Raw genomic sequence first — 19,062 nt, forward strand, 5'->3', positions numbered from 1 at the left:
GCATTTTTTCTTGTGAAAAAAATTATAGTAATTTAGAAGATGGAGGAGCAGATGAAGTTCATCATATAGCAATTCTGACAAGACCTCATGATGTGCCTGTGCAGCAAAAAAATGCAGGAACACACTTCTGTGGGAGGCTTTGGTACTTAGGTGTAACAGCCAACTGCAGTATCAAGGCAGTCGGTGTGTTTTAAGGCCATTCACAGCAAGGATGAGCTATTGCACTTGTACTTTGCAGAAGAAATAGCAGATCTCAGACGGCTCCTCCTGTGCACGTACTTAAACATCAGCCACTCGACATTTCAGTGAATTCATTTGTTGTCTGGCTGTAGAAACAGAAGCTTTGAAACAACCTAGCTTCTCACCTCTTGCAGGTGTTTGTACTGGTAGGCACTCAAGCTTAACTTTTTGAGGACTTTCTTTTTAGGACTCTTGCTGACATTTAAAATATTTTATAAAAGCAAAAAAGTATTTGGAGGCTGACACTTCACCCTTTGAACATTTGACAAAAAGATGTGCAGACAAGTTGCATACAAACAGATCCAGAAATGTTGCTAATGTAGAACAGTTTCATTGATTTTGTGAAGTGCAGTTTTGCTTTCGTTTGTCCACAGCTTTTTGTCTTTCAGTAAGATGAAGCTGTCATAAACATAATGACCTTAACTAGCCTGCCGTGGAGGAGTATGTACAAAACTGATCTCAAGAAGAGAGAATGATTAGTATTTGAAATAGTTGCTGAAGAAAGGAATCAAGAAACATATATATTTTTAATGGATAATATATGGGAGAAATAAAGACTAAAGGCCATTGGGTTATCCTTAATCAGTAAAAAGGCAGAGCTGACAAAAGAAGAGAGATTAGTACAGAATATAACTGCAAAGCTCACTTTTTTCTTAAATGAGCAAACTACATGTCATACGAACTTCTGAAATTGCTTCCGTGGTGTGCTTTGATTCATCTTTAGTGAACTGATACTTCTGCAGCATTATGAATTTGGTCAGCTTTCTTGTTACTAGACTTAGGACTGTTCCTTGATAGGTAATTATTTTGTCTAGGAGTCATGATGTTGCTGGTGGTTAATGAGGAAAGAACTTGCAGGGATTTAAGAGTGTTCAAGAAGGTCTCAGGACTGTTTCAAAAGGAAAAGGATTAGAAAATATCAGTTGTTTTCCAGCCACTTGTTTTAATCGCGTAACTCAAGAGAAAAGAGTTAAACTCGAGCAGTGTGGATCTCTGTGAATCCCCAGATGCAGCTAGGGAAAGCACGTTTTACACTAGGTGTAGGTGCCAAATAAAGCTGGTGGGGAGTGTTGATGCTGTACGAGCTGCATTTCTTCAAGAGGCTGCGTCACTCATCTCTAAATGTGATAATATGGTGTACATGACAGGATACTCGCTTATGTGAGGTATGCTAAATATATATCTGGCAGGAAGTACTAATAATACGTGTTTTTTTAATTGGCGATCTTGGAGTTTTGTCAGAACCTTTTACGCTACACATTACAAGTATCGCTGCATCAGAGAATAAATGACAGCCTCTGTTTGGAGATTTTACAATAACTTCTGTCTTTATAAATGAGTATCACATTAAAATCTTAGAAATAAAGTCAGTGCAGTGTCGATTTGCTGAATAAGGTTTACAATTATAAAATGTGATAACTGTCAACTTTTCTGTTAGCGTGCGGAATCTAATATTTTCCAGCATTCTGTAGAATACTGCCTGGTGTTAAATCTTAACCCTGCATTAAAACCATGCAAATAACAATGTGCACCCATTTTTTTTCCTTTTCTTGAAGGGCTCATTTGATATTTCATGAAGTTCTGTAGCTGTGCTTACTTGCCTGCTTGTTTTAAGTCATTAAGGTGGGTGTTGTTGTAGGCCTTAATCTTACCCACCACCTATCTGTCATTCAACAGCAAGAAAATATTCAACCTATTTTAGCACTTGTGTTTCAGGGCTTATGTTTCACTTCATGCTGTCTGAACACATGCTGATTGCATCTGGAGACAAATAAGGGACATTTCTTTACTGCTTTTCAAAACGCAATGAAAAATGCCAGCTCCCAAGACCAAATCATTAAACTCACCTATGAGGAAAAAGTCTTTGGTACATTGGAAAACCTTTGTGTTTGTCCAGCTCACAGGTGTGTAAACAGGAATCTCAGCCATGGCATGAGTAGGTTGAGCCTCTATTCTCACCAAAAAGGGGAATTAAAACATTTTTGAAAATCTAGTGGATTTTTGGATTCTCCTGTGGAAGTGAACACAGCATATCAAAACCAGGTAACTACTTTTTAAAATACCCTAGTAAATACAGCAAATACTGAATAGTCATATATGCCTTGCACTGCTGCTCATTAGATTTTTCTAATTTTTTTTGTAGAGATCCAAGTTCCAGTCCTGGATAGGTAAGTATTCCTAACATTTCTTGTTAGCATTAACTATTTCACAGAAAAACTAAACTGAAGTTGAATCACTTTTTTCTCTACTCTCCAAACAATTCATAGGCTACTTCACGTAGATAACTTGCTTATGGCTTAGCATGTGCATCTAGATGTATAGTAAGACTGCTTATAAACATTATACTTCATTAACTGAAGAAAGCTACTCCCATTTCCTTCCCAGTTTTCAGAAGTATTTTATGCTGTTTTAGCCAGATTGATTTCAGTGGCCTGCACTAGAAATTAACTTTGTCCCAACACCTCAGCAAGTATATAAGTTCCCAGAATAGGCTTTTAACGTAGTTCTGATTGTGTATTTGTATGTGTATGTGCACAAGTGCACTGGTTTTAATTCAACTTTTCTCCTTTAATTTGCAGCCTTCCAGTCTGGTGTCTTTCTTGCCTCTTCATGGCCTCGTGTCTTAAGAGCAGCCTAGCTGGATCCCCTGGTTCCTGTTTCTTCTTGTTTCAAAATTCTGTTTTCCCCAATGTTAAATCCTATACCTTTTTATATTCATATACATACACTAGGCTTTTACTGCTTGTTTTGGTCTTCACTGGTTTTCGAAGACTTCAGTTGGGTTCCATCCAAGATTTTCCACGTGGCACCGTTCTCTTTGATTCCCAGCTGCAGTGAAAGAAGTTGCTCTTGCAGAATAAAGAAGTTTCTCTTGCAGAATATCTCAGTCATGGTTTTTAGGTTTAGGGACCTGACTGTTCCCTCCCTGTCAGTTCCTATTCTGCTACTTTGACTTGCTGTAAGTAGACATTGGGGAAGATGTTAAGGCTCTCTTCTCCTACTCTACTTATAAAGCAAGTGTATGAACTTTTTTAAAGAAGTAAGAAGACTTGTGTGTTATGGGGACATACGGGTAGTGAATGTGTGTTCTGGATGCAAAAAAAGAAAAAAGCAAACAACACACACAACCCAACACATCTCTTCTCAGACATGTTTAGATTCATGAGATGTTTGTTCTGCCTCTTTCCGTCCTTAATAGGAAATGCAGTCGCCTGCTTCCAGGCTAAATGTAGTTCTTCTCTTTTTTTCTTCTGTCAAGTAATCTCTTATTTGTGTATAATTTGCATAATTTTAAGGACTCTTTCTGTGCCAGAGCTCAGCTGTGGAATCCCTTACACTCCACACCAAAAGAGAAATGCTTATGAATAGAATGTGTTCTATATTCATCTTAAATACGTTTTCTTCTATAAAACACTCCCTCAAATAATTTTTGGGAAGGTCTGGTTGTGAATCTCTTCAGCTACATGGTCACTCCTTTGCTGACCGAATCCATATAAATATTAAGTGAGCGTGCATTGCGATCTTCTCTGGCTCCAAGGCATTTGAGGAAAAATACCAGCATATATGTCTACTGTCTTTTGGAATTCATGTTATGGTAGTTGTGGTTTCCTCTTAAGTTCTGTATGTTTCTGTATGATTTAAGTTCAAAGTGACTGTACCCCCATAAAGTTTTAATTTTTGTTGCTGTGGATATTGTAGTACAGCAAGGATTTTAAATCTTAGTGTTTAACTTTCCATTCAGCTACAATGTAGGAACACATTAAGATACAAAATAATATTTGAATGTCAAGTTAATTTCTGGACATGTAAACCTCATTTTCCCATTGCTTTTCCTGTGTGAATCTTTTGGGGAGGGGGAGAACATTCACTGGGATTTTCTTCTGCTAATCGGGTAAAGTTTGTCAGGGCAATTCATAAGGACATGTATGTTTTTGTTCTTAAAATAAAATGGTAAAGCAGCTTCCATGTGTGTGAAGTCTTGAAGTTAAATCCTATCTTAGCTTGAAAAGTAGCATTTGTGTAATTTGGAAGTAACTGGCGACTTCAGTTTTGGTTTTTACAATACAGGGTTGAAGGTACTACTCTGTATCATGAGGACTGCTGGTATTTTCATGGGAATTCTCATCAGAGGGACACATCAGTGGTTTTATATTACTTTGTATATTTCGGTGACATAGAACTATCCAAATAAAATAACAAGCTGGTGTTGTTGGTTTACTGTGTGTGTGTATGTGTGTATATATGTGTGTGTGTATATATATATAAATAAATATGGATAACTTGTATTACCCAAGATATTTACAGTACTGAAACTTAAAATAGTTCCTCGAAGTGAACCTGGGAATAATTGCGGCTTTGTTCTTTTTTGTGTTGCAGGGAAATGAGGCAAGCTACCCTTTGGAAATGTGCTCGCACTGTAAGTTTTTTTGACCACTACATTATATTGTTACAGGATAATATTACTTGTGTACAGCTTCTCATGTGAATTTACAGAATTTGCTGCTTGAAAAGTTAACGCAGTTTATACAGTAAGCGCAAAATTTAAAAGGTGAAAGATTGCCTTTGGAAAATGTAGGCTTTTGCTGTTGGACTGATATTTTTTTTTTCTATGGACTTTATAAGTTTTTCATACTCAGGTGTCCATACAATGAAGCGTTAACTGGTAGTTCAACCAGTCAGGCTTTTCCATGGGTCCCAATGCCAGTTTCTCAGGGCTGTGGAACAGCTTGTGGCGCAGTATGTGCTATCTCAGGAGCTAAGTATATTGCTTAGGCTGTCTTGGCACCCTTGGAGAAAGAGAGGTTGAAGCTGTAAGAGGATTTTTTTTCTCCCCTTCCTGTGTATGCTTGCAGCCAGGCATTTAGGTGAGAAGCCACTTAAGTTGGTGTTATTTGCTTTTGGCCATGTGACAATAAAACTCATTGCTCTGTCTCATGAGGTTAGGCTACCCTGTAAAAATACTGAAATACTTCTTGCCTAAAGCTGCCCAAAGAAAGGGCTGTCTTGTGAAATGTCCTGGAAGCGTTATGCTGAATGTACTTATTTTTAACTGTTTTTTTTCCTTGACCATTTCAGTTCAGCACTAAATCATGCATAGGCCTGTGCATGTATGTATGAACTCTTAATAGAATTACTATTCTTTGGTTAATTGGTTCCTAATTTGAAGATTTTTTTGTTTAAAAATCAGAATTAACTTCTAGACTACTTTCACAATGCTAGTCATTGAATTCCAGCTCTCATCATAAGTCAAGCAGTAATGTGAAATAAGTAGATGCAGAGGCATCTTTTTCTAAGCGTTTTTTCAGAGAAATGAGGCTTTTGTTAATAACTCGCAAGCCTGCAATGCCTAGTGCATGTCCAAGTTAATTAGTTTGTCATCAGCTAGCAAAGACTTGCAGGAGCAGCTTACCCACTTCACTAAAGCACTGCACTGTGGTGTTACGCTCTCAATCTATATCTTGTTAAGTACGTGTATGTGGGTAGAACTTCCTAGGCAGTGAAGACATTATCAGTCTTTTTCTGCATCTTGTATCTGCTTTTATGCTACTGCTCTACTGGTCAGATTTTCCTTAGAGACAAGTTGACCTTTGAAGATTTTTATTAGCCATATCTCTGTGTGAGTTGTAAGCAGTAAGTTGCTATTAACTTTTAATTCTGGGACAAGCTGTATTTATTTGTGGCTACTATTAACCTAAAAGTTCATTGCTGAGCTTGTTTACCCACTTCTATTGCAGAGGAGATCATTTCTGTGTTATATTCTGTGGTTAAACAGTATTTTGAGGATATCATGTAAATCTGAGGTTTTGCATGATTAAAACTTTCTGCTCTGATGGACCTTCTCACGGTAGAGAGCGTGTCACTGCTTGTCTGGGCAACGCAACTACAAACAGTGGGGAAGATGGAGTTATTGTAGAAGTCCCTCTTGTTTGTGACTGGTCTCCGGAATGGGTGCACTGTGCTTCAAGATTCTGCGTGCCTGAGTAAAGTGAAAGATCTAGGGATTGAGGGCCACGGGTACAGACTGGACAGTGTTCTTAAAGATCATTTGATAAGGATTTTTGACTGGAAAACTTCTGGGTGACTGAAAGCAGTAACAAATTTATGCTATTCCCCTGGTGGCAGGGTCATAACCCCCCTACCTGGCCCTGCAGTCACTGCTGTCTTGGTGTCTGACTTTATAAGAATTTTGTTTTGAAGTTTGCAGTAATGGAAAGGAAATTCAGGATATTATGCAGGGTATGTATACCATTAACAGAATACTATTATTTTTCTGTAGGTAAATTGGCATTGCTGGATTTCTTAAAAATAAATAAATAAATAATGTTACTTTCTTGGCCATGCTGTTTGAGAAATTACTGAAAATCTACTGCTGTTTCATATGGAAAAAATTGATTTGAACCAAATTGTCAAATTATCCACAAGAAAAAAAATATCATAGCAAAAAAACTGAAGAAAACAGTTTTATATTTATGTTTTGGTTTTAGGTTAAGGAGACTGGTACCTCTTTTCTAACTTAGAAATTGTAATTGACACATCTGAAGTCATGAAAAGGATTAGACCAGCTGCGTGTAAGCATATACAAGACAAGTGGTTGAATGTGTTCTCAAGGGCGTCATCTTTTTGAAATTTGATCTCCAAGACTGAAATGGCTGTCTTGGTTGCTGCTCTGAAACATTATATTCCTGCACCAGACAAGGCTGTGGCTAGACCTTCAGCAACAGCTCTCACCTCTGTTTTATTTTGAGATCTCTGCAGTCCATTCTTATAGAAAATGTGTAATTTTTTTTATCTGGAAACACTTCAAATTTAGTAATGTTCTCTTCCTATAAAGCTTTTTTCTAATGTTTCACAAGCATGTTAAAGCATTAGAAAAATATTTTCACTGATATTTTAAGAAGTGTAATACAGGCTTTCTGTCACCATATTTTCTCTTCATTTTTTTCTCGTTATGAGTTAAAGTTAGTATTTTAAGAGTATCTGAAAAGCCAATCTTTTATGTGCATCTTTAAATATTTAGATAAACATTTAGATTTCAGCAGTGGACCTCTTTGCTGAGATGTACAGCTTTTCTCAGGTTAGTGCACTGTGCAGATGCCTACATACATATCGTGTATCTGCAACAATGAATGCACAGCACTTTTGAAGACACAAGCAGTTACCCTGTTAAAATACCACTGAATCTAGTGGATTTTAAAGAGATGGGGATTTTAAGGTATTCTTTTACTTGTGGCTCTCACATTAATAGCAAACTAACCATGCAGGTGCACCTTGACTTTGACTGGAAAAAATAACACTAAAACAGATTTTCTGAAATAACTTAATTCGAAGTAGAGTGCAATGCTCTTCAGATGCGCTTTTAATGAGGCTTTTTGAGTTGCCACTTGAATGCCTTTTATAGTACTACTTGAGCATCAGTGATGTGAATAACAGCTTGAAACAAACTTACTTTTTAAAATGCTTTATGGATCATCTTCTCTGCTGTTCTGTGTTGAGGAAAGGAGTGGTATATTCAATAGTCTGTAGCAGCATATTAGATAGCATCCAGCTAGAAGATAAAGCTGGTGTACTAAAATGGAGTTACACAGATCTGTTAGCATGTTGTTTCGTGGAAGTGTGTAGTTGTTGTGTTTTAACCTGATTCATAGCATTTCTAGGTGTACACAAATGAGTTCAGAATATGAAGCAGGTATTGTTGCCTCTGGAATTGTAATACTTGCTTGGAAGAGGAGTCTTTTGGAAATACTGATATTTCTTTAATTAAAAAGGTGAATGAAATAAATTGGATTATGAAAAAACTTAAAACTGAGTAACTTGATATTTTTAGAGGGTTATGAGCAAAGCATTCTTAAGAAAATCATCAGGTATAATTCCTGGCTAGTTAGTATCTTCTGTAAGGCCAGGCGTGAGCGATAAGCTGATGGGATATTTTTCTGTGTAAAAGCCATGGGAAGCACAGAGCCTTACATCAGTGGCTGAGCGGAGCACAAAAAAGGCCAACTTGAGTTTGAGGTTAGAAGAACGCTCGCTGCAGCCAGAGCTCGAGGAAGCTCAGACCACTGTGATGAGTCACAGGCAAGCTCTGCCTCAAATGATGTAAACAAAGCTTGATCCTCCTTATTCTGCTCAGTGATGTTATCACCCTGTTTACACTTCAGTGGACTTGGACCTCCTTGGATTTCCCAGTGTTTTCATCTCTATCCTGGTCTCCTGAGCTTGAGTCTTGTAAAATTCTGCCTGCTACTGCCACCATCAGTCCTTCTGGCTCAAATACCTTCATCAGGATTATCCTATGCCTTGCATTCCAGTAGAGCTTCGGGATGTTTGTGTGAGCATTAGGTTGCCTGTAAGGGGACCTTAGAGAAGAAGGAAAGAAGTATTTTTGTTCAGCCTCTGATAACTTAATTCACTGCTCTGGTCTTTAGTGATAGCTATGTGAAATTCTAGGAGAGTCAGCCTGCTGCTAAATACTAAGGAAAGAGCAGCCTTGTAAGAAGGGGGCATGTCCATCATAGGTGAGGACTGTTGTAGGTGTGTATTTGTAGAGTAAGTCTGAACAAAAAATGCATAGGATAATATTGGAGTTTGCTCTTACAATAAATGTTTGCCTTCTTTCCTTAAAAGCTAGCCAGGCAAAATCTCTATGTGGTTCAGCTCAGCCAGAGAGAATTGTCACAGGTGATGGCTGAACTGAAGGAAAAAAGGATAGGCAAAACCTCTTCAAATTTCAAAGAAAGCTTTAAAAATCAAAATAAAATCAGTTTTATTATTTTTTGAATTTTTGAAAGCCATTTTATAAAGAGAAGCATGTACTGAAATATGACGTTAAGTGTATAAGCTCTTTAAGTTAGGCCTTTTAAAAATCTAGGTGATGCTTGCAGTGTATTTAAAGAAAAAATTGTTCTGATAGGAGACGCTCAGTCAATTAAAATTCAGAAACTGATCTGCAGATGCTGATTTTATGTATATGTTCTTGATGAACAGCAGCTTTTATACATGTGAACTGTTAAAGGAAACTTGCCTGTTGCCATAATTACTCTGATTGCCTTGAATTTTTTTCTCCCAGTATGCCCATCCATGTTGTGTCTGCTGCCAGAAACAAAGCTTTGGACAAAACCTACGCATGGCCAGCTTTGGCAGAGATGCAGTTTCGTTACTCCTGCTTTCTGACCTCCCTGTCCCTGCACGCCCTGCTCTGCCCCTCCCAAGGGTAGCACCTCCTCAGCTCTCCACTGCAGGCAAACGCTTGTTTGAATGTGTCAAAGTTAGGAGTGAAAAATTTCTATTACTCTTTTCTCCTAGAATCTCTGCTCAGCATCTGCATTCTGTACTACAATTGAACTGTCTGGAGACTTGTGATTTCATAATTTGAGTGGTTGCTGCTTTGCCACTGTTCAGCAAAACACACAAAGCATTCTGGAGTAGTTTCCTTAGGTGCCTCTCCAATGTCTTCATATTTCTGATGCTTGTCTTCACTGTCCTTAATCTTGAAATCCTTGACTGTGATCCTCAAAAAAAAAAAAAAATTAAAAAATAGTGCTTCATCTCCTCTTAAGTATTGTGATTGTGTAAGTTGAAGGTCTCATGCATGACTGGTTAACAGCGGTTTGTACGCCTAGCAGCTGATGTTAGAGCACTGTTACAGCACACAATCCTGACAAGCAGTGCTGTAGATCAGTCTCTGAATATCCTAGTAAGATGTGGCTTTTGAATTCATATTGGTAGGTCCTGTTAAAACATAGAGACTAGCTTGAGATAAAATACCCTTGTAGTTTGCCTTCTTAGCACCTCTTGCAGAAGTTCTGCTCTATCTCTTGGAGCAGGTGAGTGTGATGGCAGAACTGGTCCAGTACTTCAGTGTCATTTTTTGTGTAATAAGCGAGTGTAAAGCTGTGTTGGACTGGCTTGTGGATGAGGTGATCAGCGCAACTTAGGGCAGGCTGTTGACAGAACTCTGGGTTTCATTTTTGGTCTCCTCTTACATACTTAAGAGGAAAAATACCATGGACTTCAGCTTCCAAACGAGGAAATGGACTGGAGTTGTCATGAGACAGGACTCTACTGAATGCTGCTTTGGCATTCTGAGGCAGTGATGCTGTGGCTGCTGGTCTTCAGGCCTGGCTCAGACATCTCTTTGTGTTCTAGTTTAGTATTTTTTTTGTAGTTGTTTTTGGATACGCGTGGTTTTCTTAAATGTAACTTAATGGTTCAAAACTTGTAATTCATAGCTCATTGATTTGTGTGGCAGGGGAGGTAAGATCAGGTATATTACTGCTTCTTTAATTTTTCTCCATTGTCATTTTGTGAAATTACAGAACTATAAAGTATTTCAGGTTGCTTAGGGAGCAATAGTTCAATTTTAGTCAGTGTTACCCTTTTTATTAAGACTGGAAGTGACAGACACTTCACTGATCTGGTAAGAGGACAGTATTATGTACACAATAGATAATACTTTGAATTTGCTTTTTAGATATTCTAAAGTGAAGTTAAATATTGTTACTAAATAATGCATGTATCTTCATTGGTTGTAAACACTGATATCAAGGAACTTAATTGAAAGTTTGTGACCACTTTGGTAGAGGAATCTTTTGGTCTCTGAATCTGCTACAATTTCTAAACATAAAGTTCTGCATGTTGGCAGTCCTTAAATATCAGAAAGTGCTATTTGTTTTTATGTTGTGCTTGTGCAAAAGCCTAAGAGGGTATTAATGTGATGTGAAATGGATGAGGTGGTATGCCTGTGCCTCACAGAAGTTGAGAAACAATTTATTTTGCTATCAGAGGAAATGCATTAAACACAGCTAAGAAATTTTGAGGAGATTGTTAATGTTAGGAAAGAAACTTGTATGGCAAGCTGGAAACCTTCAGGTGCTGTAAGATGTATTTGCTGTGGTTGGTTGTATGCTAGCCACTTTCTAGTACTTCCTACGAACCACAGTTCCTCCTTCATACCCAAACATGGTGAGTAATTTGTGAACTAACTTCAGTGTGTTAAATCAAGCTGCTGATAGGAAATTTCTAGGTTGTTATGGAGAAAAAAATTTCAAGCTTTTCAGCACTGACAGGGAGAGAGAGGTGGGGTGTGTGTTTTTTTTTTTTTTTCTTTTAAGGAGTGATTATGTGCTTATAGCTTTAGTCTACTCTAGAAATCAGATGCGAAGTAGGGTACGAGGTATATGCTGTAACTAAGGGTTGCTTTAAACGTGAAGAGAGGTGAAGCAGTACTACTGCAGAACCTGAACCTGTTCTAACTTCTGTGACAGAAAATAGGGGTACGAATATTATGGCTACATGCGTGTCTATTTCCTGTTTGAGATGGACAGACACAAATTATCTTAGATCTGTCAGGGTGATGAGTGAGTAGGTGAGTGGTAGCTGGGCAGCAGCCAGCCTGCTAACCTGCTTCACTTGGCATGTGTGCCAGGAGGTCTCGTGTTTGGTGTGCTAATACATTCACTAATGTAACTGTCTTCATAACTTACTATGTTGTTTACTGTAAACTTAATGCTAGGTGCTTGCAAGGAAATTTGGTCTCTTTTTTTATTTCTTTATACCTGGTATTTATAAGAGCTCTCTGACTAAGAACTAGCTAAGCATCTGCAATCCTTTAAAATGTTGTGTCAGCATGTGGTGTTCAGTGAGTCACAAGGCTAACTGTATTATGGCTGGTGCAGGGAGGAAAAAAGGTAAGTTTTAATTAAAATAAAATGAAAAGGCTTGTTTTTTTTCAGAGTTTGGCATTATAATCTTCCATGCAAGTGTTTTGTGGTCCTAATACTATAGGAGAAATGCTGATTAGGAAGCTAGGGAGAAACGTGTGGTGGGGTTTAACTGGCAAAGGGTTTACTGTGAAGCCAAAAATACTAAGAATAGGTGTTGTGTTTTTTTTTTTTTTTCTCCTTCCAGTTGATGCTGATGAGATTAAACGACTAGGAAAGAGATTTAAGAAGCTTGATTTGGACAACTCTGGTTCTTTGAGTGTGGAAGAGTTCATGTCTTTACCTGAATTGCAACAGAACCCGTTAGTACAGCGAGTAATAGATATATTTGACACAGATGGCAATGGAGAAGTGGACTTCAAAGGTAAGATACAATGCTTTCTGAGAGGTGGTGGCATTTTTATCAGATTAACTGGAGACTCAGAATTTAAATTTCACTTCTGTTAAGAAAGGATGGGTGTAGAAAACTTCTTAATCAAAATAAATACTAATTTCTAATGAAATTGAGTGCCAGTAAAACTGCCAGCCAGAAAAATTCTCTGGTGTGTTAGGGCAACGGTTCAGCCTAAATTGATTAAAAGAGCAAAGTCTTTAGTAATATGCTTTCCTGATCCTATTGATTTATGACTACTCATTAAGCATCTCTTACGTGCACTGATTTAGACTTCCAGTCATGGTGCTATCTGAAGTATTATGAAAGAAAGTGGGGTAGACTGCAAATGCTGTGTTTCTGCTTGAATTGTATTTACCCAAAACTTGCTACAAGATATCCTTTGAAGTATTTTGAAAATGGTTTTCTGAATTGTGAAAGTGATATATATTTTTCTGTTGATACTTCCCTTACAGGAGTCTTTTTTATGGTTTTGGGTAGACACTTGAGGCAAAACCAAGAGACTTAGATTTTTCCAAAGCTTTAGATTTATCTTAACTATTTCTGGTTAAAAGAATCAGCAGTCAAAAAACTTTTTTTTCTACTTTGTTAAAACAACCTTACTCTTGGAAGTGATGGTGTCCAAGCTATTACAGGTCTCTTATAGATCATGAATAGAAAAAGTTGTTCAGATATTTTTTGCTCTTTATTTTAAATTGAAGAAAGTTAATAAATCTCATACTGACAGACTGACCTTTCAAATTATTATCCATGTTAATGAACACAGGAAAAAAATAATGACAAAGATTTTGACTTTACAAACCCCCTCAAACTTCTACAGACTTACAGTATAACTGGAATGTTGATTTTTCGTGACTTTTTCCATTGTATCTGTTTCCAAAACGATGTTTTACAGTTCAAAATCCCCATGTGAAAAATAGGCAGTGAGGAAAGATGATGCTATATTGTGTGTGACATTGAGCTGTGATTAGCAAAATTACCAAGAGCTGTTTCTCTTGGGTGGGAACAGGAAGTTGTCAAAATCAGTTTGCTGTAGTAAAATCATGCTGTTGCAATCAGTGGTAATGAATTCTGCTGTTGTCATCTGGCAAAGTTTGACTCGCTTGACTTCAGCCTCAGGGAAGCTCAAAAAAAAATCACTGGTGTGAGGAAACTTGTATTGCTTTGTTAAAGGACCTGAGATTTTCTTAACCTGTCAGAAACACAATGGTTCAAGAAAGAAAAAATTACTAGCCCAGTATTGAGTTGTTCACTTAATTTCACAAAATTTGCTGAAGCTGTGGCAGGCCTTTCAATCTAATGCTATATTGCCATACCTCTGTTTTTCTGTACCATGGTTGCAGTTTCACACCGTTGTCACTTTCACCATTCAAAGCTCTGGGTAGTCTAGTTATGGGAACTCATCCAGGTGCATCACGTCTCAAGGTTTTATATTTTTGGCGAGAGATTTAGTAGAGATGGGGTTTTATGAGACTGCTGAAAACATAGTTCAGAATTACTTAATACTGACATGGAAAAATCTGTTCAGTGAGTGCAGTGCTGGGTTTGAAGTACATCCCACTAAAGACTTGTCCAAGTACGTGAGTTGAAGTGTTGCAGGGTAAGCAATGTATTAAAGATTTTGCAGTAATTTAGAGTCCTAAAATATCTCCAGTTCTGAACACTGTTTCCTTTGCTTTATTAAAAAATATACTATTTTTGTAAATGTTTTTCTGTGCTGTATCCCTTAGAATTTATAGAAGGAGTCTCCCAGTTCAGTGTCAAAGGAGATAAGGAACAGAAGTTGAGGTGTAAGTATTTTGATTTTTCCTTAACAAAACTGACTGCTCAAAAATGTACTTTCATTAGTTAATATTGATAAAACAGTAAGTCCAGATTGTCCTTGAAAGTGGGAAATTATGAAGGTAGTTTGGAAGCTTTTACTCACATTTTTCATTTGTGTGAGGAGTTTGCTAGCATTCTTTTCTTCATGGAAGGTTTCAGGAGGGTGCCTCAATTGTTTCTGATTTCAGCGGTGGGGGAAGTGCAAATAATATTTAAGTATACTTCAGAAAACTGTTAGCAGTGTGCTTTGCTTTACGGGAGCATAAAAATAAGATGGCTTTTTGGATGCTGCAGTAGAACAGCACTAATTTCTTCTTGTTTGAGAACTGCATCTCAGGAACACGTCCTAAGCCTTTGGTGTGGGGAGGGGAGAGGCTCAGTCATGGACGTAGCTTTCAGTAGCGTAAGACACAATAGAGGTTTAGGAAAGAAATCTGCTCTATTTAAATGTTTAAAAATAAATTCAGTCCTATGTCAAACTGCAGCAAAGCAGCAGGGTGGGATTTTGATTCATCCTTCCTTAGAAGGTTGCAATTTTTTTTGTCTTCCTTGCAAATTAACTGCTACCTCGGTACTTTAATTCTGGTAGTGAAGAGTTTCCAATTTAGTGTTTATAAGGTGGTTCTACTGTTGGGGCTTAAAAACAGTATTAGCTGACACTTCCTAAGTATATTTTCTTCTAAGTCCTGTAGTAACACTGTTCGTTTTGTTCCTGATATTTCATGCTTTTTTTTAGAATGAAACTGAAAAGGTGTTAAAAGTATATCCCACTTAAATTGCAGTATGGTTTTCTGTTTGTGATGACACAATCCTGCACAGCCTTGTTGCAAAGCACACAAATTCTTATTGCTCTTTTCTGACCCCATTTGTTGTTGAAAGTTGTTTTTTAATGTTTTTTTTTTTTTTTAATGTTTTACTTCTGCAGTTGCTTTTCGCATTTATGATATGGACAAAGATGGGTATATCTCAAATGGAGAGCTCTTCCAGGTGCTGAAGATGATGGTTGGGAACAATCTCAAAGACACTCAGTTACAGCAAATTGTAGATAAAACCATAATTAATGCAGATAAGGATGGTGATGGGAGAATATCTTTTGAAGAATTCTGTGCTGTAAGTAACCTCTAAGGAAAACTTACTTTAAATAAAAGGAGGGTAAACAGTATAAAGGGTAAGGTTGTAAAAGCAGAGCGTTTCTTCTGATCTGGCCACAGCTCCTCACAACGCAGCATTATTATAGATGGCATTGTTGTCTTCTGGCTTTCAGTAGAGTGCAGCGTGTCTTCTGATGTGTGAGTCAGTCATGAGTTGGTTCGTTGCGGATGCAATTTTCCCATTGAATCTAGTGCCTCTGAAGGGGAGGAGGGTTTCATTCAGAGAATAGCAACTTTTGCAACACAATTCCTATGCTGTTTTATGGCATACTAAATGCAAGACCAGTTCAAAATAATCTCTAATACAGAGACAAAACAAGCTAGCTTTAAGATGTGTGTTGGTTTCTACCAGGCCTTATGCTGGTAGAAAATGGCAAATTTAAAGATGATTTGCAAGTGACTGGCTTGTCGTAGGAGGCTGGTTTTCTTTGTTTTCAATGGTTTGATTAAAAAAGAAACAGCACTTCCAGTTGTTCTGTCTCTAGCTGTTTAACAGAATAGACTGGAAAAATCAAAGAACAGTGGGCAGGCATGTAAGTCTGCTGAGTGAAGACAAATGCTTCAAACGATCTGGAAGCTGTGAAAGCAGTACTTCACAGCGGATCTCTCTTTTACAAAGTGTCTTCCTCAGAGGTGGTAGCTGGAGGGGAGAGGTGTGTTCCCCAGAGGTTAACTTCAGGTTAATCTCCTGTCTCTAAACTAGGTGTCTGCTCCAAATCACTCTTGAGAAAGGTTTATCTTTGCACAGAGCAGAGAGAGCCTGGGGAGATTATCAGGTCTGCAGCACACAGGGATTTTGCAGAGGCCGGGGTAGTGGGATTTGTCAGTTGCAGGGTGAGTAACTCCTTGAGTGCTGCTCTTGAAACAGGACAGGCAGATGAAAGGCACGTCTTAAAAACTGAGGGTGTTGCTTTGCTGTTGCTCCTTGCTTCTCTTTGTAAAGCTGCACGGTTTTGTAGGATGTTTTAGAAATGAGTTAGTGTTTCAGTTAACATGTAGCAGCATAATACAAGGTCAGACTATGAGATGAGGGGGAGGAAAGCCAAGATGGTGTAACTTACATGATTGTCTAACCTGTACAATATAATTACCTTGGGTAATATCTTATTAATTTGCATATCATGCAGTGTTTAGATTGAAGAGGCCAGAGGAGTATTGTGATTATACTAGAGATAAATGCATCTTTTTGAATGAAGTGTGCTTGTTCTGTCTTGCCAATTTTCAATTCTTGCCTACTTACGAGCGCTTGTTTTTCTCCCAGGTTGTAGGAGGCCTAGATATCCACAAAAAGATGGTGGTAGATGTGTGACTCTGTAGGGCACCACCCAACACTTTTGCTTTCTTCTCCATCTCTGAAGATCTGCTCAAGACGTCCAGCAATGCTCTCTGTGTATTTAAATGGAAGTATTTTTCTCTGTGAAGCCACATTTTCCAACATGAGCCTCATGAAGCCAACTAAGTGTTATTGAACTTTTATTCTCTCAATAACTCGGTGTAGCACTTTAAAGTCTGAAGGACAGCAAAGATGGAAAGAGCATATCAGTGTGGTGGAGAAAGGGAAGGGGTTGGCTTTTTAATTTATTTTTCTTCATCTTTTATAACAAGGAAATATCTATCTATATATATATATGTGTGTGTGTATTTATATATAGATATATATGTAGCTTTCTATATGTAGTAGCTAGGTGGGCTTTAATTTAATATACTTGATTCAGAAACAAAACTAGAGTACAAAGTGCCAAGCAGAATATTAACAGTTCAATATATGGATATACATCCTTACTTTTATTTCACACAGTTTTATATATATAGTAGAAGAATGTAAAATTTTAACTGGGTGTTAGGTCAACTCTTTTCCTTTTCCTGTGACTGTTCAGATGTTTCTATATATTGACTGGCTGACAAAGCATTGCTTCTTATTACTTTACCTTAATGACATTTTTTGTAACACAGGAGACTAAGTTTATTTATACCTGTTAATATATTACCAGGGACTGTGTCTCTTTGCTAAATAACTTAGTACAATTCTACTTAATATGAGAATATAGTTTAATGCTACTGCCAAGAACTAGCCCTCATGTGCATATAGTAACTGCAGAATGCTTCGGTGGCCACTAGATTTTGTCACTTAGGGATCGGGAACAGTTAGAGCTGTCCCACGGTTAGTGCACATCTGCTGTTTTGGATTCATTTTAGATACGGCTGCTCAAGGTGTTAGACACATTCATGATTTTCTCTTGTGCTTAGCTTAATGGAATTAGGACCTACGTAAGTGTGCAGGATTCCCATCTACTTATTTTATACAGTTCTTAGACTATAAAGTGTTCTTGCCATTTAAATTCTGTTGTTTCAACAGTGATAGTTTCCCCTCTGCATTTAAAGAATACTACAGGTAGCATAAATAACTGGTAATGTTTTATATATAATATATATATGTATATAGGATTCATACAGGGGGAAAATCTTGTTAACCTATGCCATAGAGGAGGAAAACTTCACACTATCTAAATTTATACCTCTTGCGGTTCTCCAGTCCTTTGCCTGGAGAATTTTTTTTCTTTTCTAGATTTGTCCATATCATAATTTGTAATGGATGGTAACTTGATATATTTGTGTGATATAAAAGTAGCGAGCCATGTTTTACAACTTTATATCATCCCTTCCCTTTTCTGCAATGGTACTATTGGCTGGAAGACAAACATTTGCTAGATTTTTTTAGGACAGTACATCTTTCCTGTATAGTAGTTTTTCTATTAAAAACAATTGTTTTATAATCAGCAGTGGAAAGTGCAGGTTGTCTGAACCTACTTCTATCGAGCACCTGTCTGCCATAGCTGTTCCTTCAACTGAGTGCTGCACATCATGGGCTCTGTCTGTGAGAGAGAAATCCAGGTGCTTGGTGTCCTTGCATGACATGAAGTTTTGCATGTAGATCGATTTGAAATGTTCCTCTTGTTTACATAATTTGCATAATTTAAGATAATGTTGCCAAACTTTGGTAAATGTTAATGTTCAAAACAAAAATCTCCACTACATGTAACTTTCTTCCTCTGGATCAGTACGTGGCTTGTAATCCCAGCCAGTGGTTGTATCTGTTCCAGTGTCAACTGCCATGTGCTCTGCTTCAAGGGGGAACTAGTCTTTTGTGAATTTTTTGTACATAAGTATTTGTTACAAACATTTTAGCAAATGCTTTTGATTTTCTCTTACTTGCTTGTGCATATCTTGGCTGGCGTTATAGAAATTTAGTGCTACCGTTATTTCCTTAGGGGGATTGGAAGGGGAGGGATGAGGTTTTTTAGTTTGTGTGGGGAAAAATGATTTACGTTGAATGTTTAGTTTTTCCTCTGCATGCTACATCATATGTTGTGGGAACTATAAGAACCTTCATACTATATGAATATAAAATAAAATATTTGAACCTTGGCTGGGGTGCTTCAGTACTTACCTAGATGCTTCTTGTTAACCTTAGGGCAGCTCTGCACCCTGCTCTAAGAAGAAAAGTTGTTCAGTTTTTTGTTCCTTGGTAAAGACTGACTGTCAGCGGCACAGGGTGCAGACAGTCCCCTGAACACTCCCAGGCTTTTCGTGTTTCAAGACCAATCTTTAATGTTTTTCATAAAGGCACACCTGAAACTTTAAATGCCCAAATGAGATAAAATACCTTGTTTAAATCTTACTAAATTGGGAATGATTGCTTTTTAAGCTGTGTCACACCGAAACAACAACAACCCTAACC

The 19,062-nt window shown here is 37.6% G+C and overlaps 1 protein-coding gene across 2 annotated transcripts in view; it reads left to right on the top strand.

Moving 5' to 3' along the window:
- The window catches only part of PPP3R1 (protein phosphatase 3 regulatory subunit B, alpha), a 37,870-nt gene extending 19,121 nt beyond the window's left edge, over positions 1–18,749 (top strand). For both annotated transcript variants that reach the window (XM_084515031.1, XM_084515032.1), the window contains 5 exons: positions 4,618–4,657; positions 12,145–12,321; positions 14,079–14,138; positions 15,098–15,282; positions 16,585–18,749. In XM_084515031.1, the coding sequence (XP_084371157.1) occupies positions 4,618–4,657; positions 12,145–12,321; positions 14,079–14,138; positions 15,098–15,282; positions 16,585–16,632 (510 nt within the window). In that variant the 3' untranslated portion in view covers positions 16,633–18,749. The remainder of the gene's footprint in view (positions 1–4,617; positions 4,658–12,144; positions 12,322–14,078; positions 14,139–15,097; positions 15,283–16,584) is intronic.
- The last annotated feature ends 313 nt before the right edge of the window (positions 18,750–19,062 follow it).

Source organism: Aythya ferina (genome assembly GCF_964211825.1).
Source record: "Aythya ferina genome assembly, chromosome: 3".
In the NCBI taxonomy this organism is placed as follows: domain Eukaryota; kingdom Metazoa; phylum Chordata; class Aves; order Anseriformes; family Anatidae; genus Aythya; species Aythya ferina.